General features: G+C 41.3%; 1 protein-coding gene across 1 annotated transcript; it reads right to left on the reverse strand.

Annotated features, from left to right (window-relative positions):
* Positions 1-1,602: 1,602 nt before the first annotated feature.
* Positions 1,603-6,840, reverse strand: UBE2B (ubiquitin conjugating enzyme E2 B). Its single transcript, XM_009285921.2, has 5 exons — positions 6,760-6,840; positions 5,796-5,821; positions 4,539-4,628; positions 3,004-3,092; positions 1,603-2,174 (listed from the first exon to the last, which is right to left on the reverse strand). The coding sequence occupies exons 1-5, from the start codon at positions 6,783-6,785 to the stop codon at positions 2,046-2,048; spliced, it is 360 nt and encodes a 119-aa protein (XP_009284196.1). The 5' UTR covers positions 6,786-6,840; the 3' UTR covers positions 1,603-2,045.
* Between the last annotated feature and the right edge of the window lie 1,064 nt (positions 6,841-7,904).

A 7,904-nucleotide genomic window follows, 5' to 3' on the forward strand; every position in this document is an offset into this window, starting at 1 on the left:
GCCGATGGCTCGTTAAACCTCCTCCTGCCCCCAATTCCGTTTCTCGGGCACACGCTGCCCCCATCCCGGCTCCACAAAAACGCTCTCCCGAGCTCCACCGGTCTGTAACTAGGCTGCGCCGGCTGCTGGGGGATAATCCAGTCATCTCCGAGGAACGGCAGACGGCATCGCGCGCATGCCAACGGAACGGAGATAAACACTGAAACGGGAGGCAGAATTTAAAAAAAAATAAATCCTCAGACTAATTCTTAGACACAGGAAGCTCTTCCGTGTCACATCTTGAACAAAAATTGTCGCACTGCTGCCGCTTCGAGCTCTGCGACGCTGCTCTGCCAGCGTTGCTGCCGCTCCACCAGCCAAAAGGCAAATGGGAGCCCTCGGGGCTTCTGCTAATAATCAGACGTGGACTGAAGAATTGGGAAACGCAGATTCACCCGCTCCAGGAAAGCAAACTGACTGACCACCATCGTAGTTCCGTGTTTCTTAGCACCAATGTTTCCGAGCCTTTGCACACTTAACTACAGTTTTCTAACAGTTCTTGGCTGAGGTGGAATAATTTTGCTCCACAAGCTACTAACGCGGAACAGCCGGACGAGTATTCCCATTGCCCTTTCTAAACTCGATAGCGCTGCTCCTGTAAATTGCAAAACACCTTTAGGAGCAGGCAGGAGGTGTAAAGTGATACTCCTGTTCCTCTGCACTAACAGAGACCGGCTTTTAGTAACGACTATTGCAAATAAACACCACTTCCTCTTCTAGCGGAAATAAGCTTCCACCGCTCTTCAGGCAACACTGAGCTGTGTTTTGGGATGGGATTTGGGGCTTTTAATACATATGTCATGCTGGTTGGAATTACAGGGATTACAATTTTGCTGCTGGGAGACAGGAAAAAAAAAAAAGGCCTAATTCTGTACCGTAGTTGTCCGGCCTGGCTTACAGAATACAGTAAGGAACTACCACATCGACATCTACAAAACCAAAACCCAAACTTCTTTAAAACTGGCCATTTAAGAATACGTGGAACCTCTGCAATAGGGACGCGAGGCCTGACCGTGTGGTACACGGCCAAGCTCCAAAGAATAACTCCATCAAATCTGCAGGCGTGTTTTCTTCTGTTGGCGGTTAGTTTTTTCCCTACCCCCAAGGGAAACTAATGGGACACACCTCTTCGGTTGTTAGAAGATCTCCAAAACCGTACTACAGTGCCAGCGTGCGAGTATAGGACAGACGTAGGCGACGACATTTTACAACTTGGTAAAATACAATCTCCCTGAAAAATAAAAAAGTTATTAGAACACATCATCATCCAGCCTGGTCACCCCGCTCCTGTTTGCAACTCTGCCGCTGGCCCAAAGCGGGACTTTCAGCAGAACAGTCACAGCTGTTTCCCCCTTTGTAAGCTGGCAGCTACCGACACTTCTCTTCCTCACACGACTGAGGACACACGGAATCAAGTCACGCTCCGGTGCGGAAGCAGAGATGTCCAGTTACATCACGGACTAACTTTTCCGTTCGTAAAGTGCGTGGTGTAATTAGCAGGTACCAAAAGGAAACGTGGACTAAAAATGAGCCCTTTGAAAGAGATACAGAGTGAGAGCAGAATGTCTTGCACTAAGGTTATGTATTTAACAGTTTTACATGAAATATTTATATATAAAAACTTTGTTAAGTGCTCTTCTCCAATTTAAAAATCTAAAGAATTCAAAAATAAGGCATTCAATATTTGAAAAAGTACAGATTTACAAAATGTGTATATTCTGTCATGAAAACTCCACACCAACATTATACACTTGGAAAAAAAAAATACAAACAGGATATATTACAAATTTATGTAGCAATAACTTAGTTCATACCATGCAATAAAAAGTACGTTAATCGAGATACACAAGCTTTTAAGTTTCCTAAACTGGAGGGCTTAATTTTGTTTGCAAATGAGTTTTTATGCAGATTCTTAGAACTGTGGCACTTGAAATTTCTGGTAGCCTTTCTATTGAGAGTTAAATTGTACATAATGATTATGAGGATGGAGAGCAGCAAAGCAGCTGTTACGAATCATTCCAACTTTGTTCGACAATAGCTGAAACTCTTTTCTCATATTCACGCTTGTTCTCCTGATAGAGTTGTGCCGCCTGGCTGTTTGCTGGACTGTTTGGATTAGGCTCATCAAGCAGAGACTGTAAAAAGGGGAAAACAAAACAAATCAGGGAAAAAAGTCAACTTACAGCTTTCAAATCACACGTGTTTCAGGAGGCGGACGTGACTCGGAAGAGCCCAATTGAAAAAAAAAAAGTGAAACTCATGGTTAGGCACCCGTAATTACACCGCTGAACCTCAAATTCTACATCGCATAAGCATTAGCACTGTGTACACTTCTGGGTTCACAAACCTAGCAGGTACGTGGTTGTCTGTGCCAGTTAGCAGTATGATGCTAATTGACTATTTGGTAATTGCACTACTGTTGTCATTCAGGACTAAAGCGGGGCTTAAGATGCTTCCTACAAAACTTCACTGTAGAAAAATAGAAACAATCACTCAGGAGAAAAGAAAATGTACATTTTTGCTGTGCCAGGCCATTTTTACTTATTCCAAGTAAAGTCGGTGTCAGCAGTATTGTCTCCTTGAGGACTTCATAGGGCAAGGCTTCACGATAAAGCTTAGTGTTTCAAACACCAGGCAAATTCCTACATCTGATGTTCTATCTTGACTAAAAACAGTTAAAAAGGAATCCAGATCAGTCACTGTTTTCCTGTAAAAAAAAAATCTAATGGCAGTTTCGTGGCTCAAAAGCAGTAATTACACAGGTCAGCACCTTAGCCTTTGTTTGATCTAAAAAGCTACTGCTTAGCTCACAAGTATTTCAAGTCCCCCTTGATGTAGATACCTGCTAGCCACATCACTGAGCTGTGTATTCGGGAATGGAGATGAACAACAACAGAATTATTTGCTGAAATTTATGTAAAGTTACCTGAATTGAAGTTAAAATAGATAGATGTAAAAAGTTACCTGAATTGAAGTTAAAATAGATGAAACATCGTATGTTGGACTCCAGCGATTCTGAAGAATATCTAAACATATGCTACCATCCGCATAAACTGTAAATACAACACAGAATTTATTTAGAAACTATCAGATTTATTTTCTAGTTTGTTCATTACATACCATTCGAGGCAGCGTTACCATTCCAATTCAGACTGTGCTTAAATTAATGCTTTAGGAAAGAGGACAGAAGTTATGTCTCACAACTTTCTGTAGTTTGACATCTTGTATTTTGAAGGAGATATATTGCTGGAAGTAACAGAACACCTAAGAGGAGAAGGAGGAAGGTCTAAAGGCTATGGCATTAGCACAGGAACTGGTAGACTTGGTTTGCTCCTCTTGTGTGACTGGCCCAGATACACACGGAGGTGAGGCCTCCCAGAGAGCAGCCAGACATGTACTGCAGGAGCGGAATCCACTGCACCGGCCAAGCATCTCACAGTCTGAATGGACTCGCGCATCAACGGAGGGAGTTCTTGCCCCATTTTCACACACTCTGCTCACTATGAGAGACACTAAGGCAGACAATAGAAAATATTGAAAAGTGTGCCCAAAATCCTACTTCTGTCTGGGTACCTATCAGTAGTCTTAATACAAGAGTCTGTATGAAGCTGAGAGTGGCCAAACTCCCACACCCTAACCTTCCAGCTCCTTCATCCCAGTGAAAAGCAACAAAATACAAAAACCCTGTCAGAGGCATACTGGCCTGCGTATTACCTGACAGAGGAATGGTTAGACAGCACTGTCTAAAAAATCACAGAACTGAAGCCAAGGTCACCTCCGTTCAAGGAGGGCTCAAGCTACAAGAAATGCTGTAATGGGCTTATGCTTCAGCCCTCAAATTGAATCCATACCCCCCTTTGCTGCAGAGGGGCTTGGAAAAGCAAAAGGCACGGTTTGTGTTTTCTGCATGCAGGAATAACTGGATAAAACCTATCAAGTGCTGGAGCAGGAACCATGGCACTCTCTCATAACGCTGCCCTCATCGCTGAGTTAGGGTCAGCCTCCTCCTCCGCGCTCCCCTATGACTGTGCATTCTCACCTTCTTCCTTGCACTAGTGCTGGTTGGTACAGCGAGCCAAACGAAGGCACGGACTGGGCTGGAATCTCACCTGACAGAGGTGAGTAACACTCAGCTCGATCAGTTCCCTACTCCAATTCACGATGTGGCTGCACATACACGATAGCTGTTAAAGGGAAAGGGGCAGGAATCCTCAACCAGAATTACCTGTTTAAGCCAACCTAAGTGCAGCTGCTGCTGAAAATGCTCATAGGCTTTGCTACTGAGGCTATATATTGATTAGAAAGAGACAGATAGCTGCTTCTTAATAGCATCATAATTCTTAATTTTTCATCAAGCAGTTTGCTGTCCTAGACATCTACTTAGGAGATGGCAATGAAGAGAGATGGAGAGCTGTTAAGCATTCTGGAGCTTCGCAGAAGACATGACAACACCGTAATATTTAATGGGTATTATGGCTAAATAAAAATGATTTACTCACCATTTGGATGGAACATTTTTGATAAAAACCTTACAGTTGGAGGCTTATTTGGATATTCTTCTGAAAATTCTATTACTAGTTTAAAAGTACCTGTCCAAACAAACATAAATACCATCAGGTAACTAAAAACAAAAGAACACCTCCAAGAACACAGACAACATAAATTATGTGCTTCATGATCAATATTCTCACCATTATATAAACAAACAACACTGAGGTAACTAACAACAAAAGAACACCTCCAAGAACATAGACAACTTAAATTATGTGCTTCATGATCAATATTTCTTCTCACCATTATATAAACAAACAACACTGAGCCTGGTTTCTTTTCGTATGTTTCAAGTGATAATGGAACTATGGAACTGCTACTTAGTGATAGTCATAAAACCAGCAGCAGCAGCTAGGTAGAAGCTTGGAGACTCACTGTATACACAGCAAAGGCAGCTAGATCCAACATCAATTATCCCACTGCCCTCCCCTTTTTCTGTGACCCAACATGCCGGTTCCATGGACTTCGGTGATTTTAAGGCGTTTCATTAAGGCGGCACTGTGGTGCCAGCAAAGAAACACTGGAATTTCATAATCAGCAATCTCAGTCTTTGGAGCTCGTGACTGATTCACTGAAAACCTTTATTATAGATCAGTGAATAATTTACTGTAACGCCTCCAACCCAACACAGAGGAAAACCCATCTGCTGCCGATTATTGCAATAATACTATAATTATTAAACTCATTATTCCTCACATGCCTAAGGGAAGTTCATTACACACCAACTTCCATGTTTATGTACAAATTCAGTATTCCTTCCCCCTCACCGAGTTCTATATTCAGAACAATTCAAGATTTTTCACCTGTTCTTCATTAGGAGAACAGAGATGAATCAAACATGCCACAAAGATGGAACCAGAAAAGCACACTGTCTTGTTGAGCTTAGCTATGGAGATGTGAAAACACATCTGGCAGCATTAGACCAACTTCCCCCACTAAAAGCTCTAGCGTACATGTATAAACAAGTCTTGATATAAGCGCTGCTTCGTAGCTTTCTAACTAACCATCAACCACTATGATAAGACACTTTGCTTACATCAAATTACATATTTTTATAGCCAACAAGACCTTACTCCTTCACTTGCTTGCTTAGTTGGTTCCAAATTATATACAGATAACATCTTTTTTTTTTTTTCAAAGCAGAACAATGTTAATACTGGTAATATTTATAAGAATGACAGAGGATATAAAAGTTAGCGGCTTACCATCTTCAAAAGGTGTCCCTTCTGGCCTGAAAGGTTTTAAAAATAAACTCCAGTTAAAAATGATCACTACCTACTTCTAAACAGGCACATTAAATTTATTTCTTCCTCATCCTCCACAAGATATAGGTAGAGGCAATAATTTAAATATTTAGAGAAGTATCCAGAGGCAACCTCCAGGAGCTTTGTCATATCTGAGACACTTTCCCATAGTCAATCTGCTAGTCAAGATATGTATTGTTTGGGATGATGATAAAGTAGATATGCCATTACGTGACTAGACTGGAATTAATGAGCAAATTACTAGCAAGATCCTCCACAAGATATAGGTAGAGGCAATAATTTAAATATTTAGAGAAGTATCCAGAGGCAACCTCCAGGAGCTTTGTCATATCTGAGACACTTTCCCATAGTCAATCTGCTAGTCAAGATATGTATTGTTTGGGATGATGATAAAGTAGATATGCCATTACGTGACTAGACTGGAATTAATGAGCAAATTACTAGCAAGCATACCTCAGTTTTATGAAAGGATACTAAGCCAGTTCCTGTTCTGTAGGATATGTAATGTAACTTCCTAGACAGAACCTGTACCTCATTCTACTGGGAATCAATCCAATCACTCCTAATACATCTGGATTTAATGGCCGAGAACACGTGGCTCTTATGTACTTTAAAGAGGAAGCCTGCTTTTTCATAACCCAACTCCTACACAGTCTAACCTATTTATTAAGCCATATGCAAGCTTTATTCAACAGAAGAGATGAACAAATTTTACATTTTTCTGTCCTATACATTTTGTATTACCCCTGAAAACAGAATTTTACCGCAACAGCACACTTGGTCTTTTTTCTAAGTTTCCTGACTTTACGTACATAAAAGAAGAGAATAACTGTAAAAACAAAACGCAGGTTTTGTTATATTTAGCCCTTTGATATAGAATTTTATAGTGATCAAAAACTCTTACCCAAATATAACTGCATTCCATTGCATTATATTATTCTCAGACGGTGCACCACTGACACCCACAGGAGGGTCTTCTTGTAATCTAAGAATTACAAATATAGAATGACAAGCCTTATATAAATGAAATACTTCCACCTGCAAGTATAATTTAACAGTAATACCCAGATTTTGTAAATATTTTCTCATCCCAAATCAGAGAATACACAAAGCATCACATGCAGATTATCAATACTTCACAAGACAAACCTACAAGACAACGCACATCAAGATTTTCTCATGTATTACATCAACACACTACAACGGTCCAACAGGTTAGATTAAGTGTGCAGGGAGCAAAGCATTAACCTTAAGAATAATTTAAAGCACCCCGTACAGCTGGGATTTACAGTACAGTTACATAGTGAACTATGAAAGAGCAATTGCTGCTGGCTGCCACAATGAAGAAGAGAACAAATTGCAGCCACGAACAGGAGCTGAAAACCAGGCAGCGACCCTTACACAGCAGACTTGCTGGGCCTAAGTGCCAGGGACTGACAGTGGAGCTTTTCCTGCATTCCCAGATCCGCGTGTGTGATGTGGCTAAATTTGGTATAAGCCTATTTTGTCCGGCAAGCTGATTGCTTCAAAAGGGAACAAGGCGAAAACTTGCGTACTGCTCCCTCTTACCAGTTCAACAGATGTGTTTATCTCTAAAGTAATCATGGAAGCATTTTAAATTATTTTTAGTTCCTTAATCCTTGGATGAGGGAAAAGCACGTTACTTACCGAAAGCCACATAAACTTGGACCAGACAGAAATATATACCGCAACCAAAGAACAGGATCCAGATACTCTCCTTCTGCCCATCCTTCTGTGTACCCATGTTTCTGCTTAAGGATCACAGAAGACCCTGAGCAACGTAAACCAGCAAGCCCCAATCACCTGATGAGCGATTTGCCTGATCAAACCCCTTCAGTGACAACTCCTACCCACCCCGCCTATTCAGCCTCTCGAGTTATGCAAGAATAAAGAAAATGAGGTGATTGCCCTTGCTTCAAAAGCAATTCTTCAGCGTTAACATGAGGTTTGACCACATCACAGTACACTTATGAACAAGTTGCCACCAAAAGCCCTGCAGACCAAGGGACAAATTCTAACTAAATGTCG

The sequence above is a fragment of the Aptenodytes forsteri genome, unplaced genomic scaffold (genome assembly GCF_000699145.1).
Source record: "Aptenodytes forsteri isolate BGI_AS27 unplaced genomic scaffold, ASM69914v1 Scaffold54, whole genome shotgun sequence".
Classification (NCBI taxonomy): domain Eukaryota; kingdom Metazoa; phylum Chordata; class Aves; order Sphenisciformes; family Spheniscidae; genus Aptenodytes; species Aptenodytes forsteri.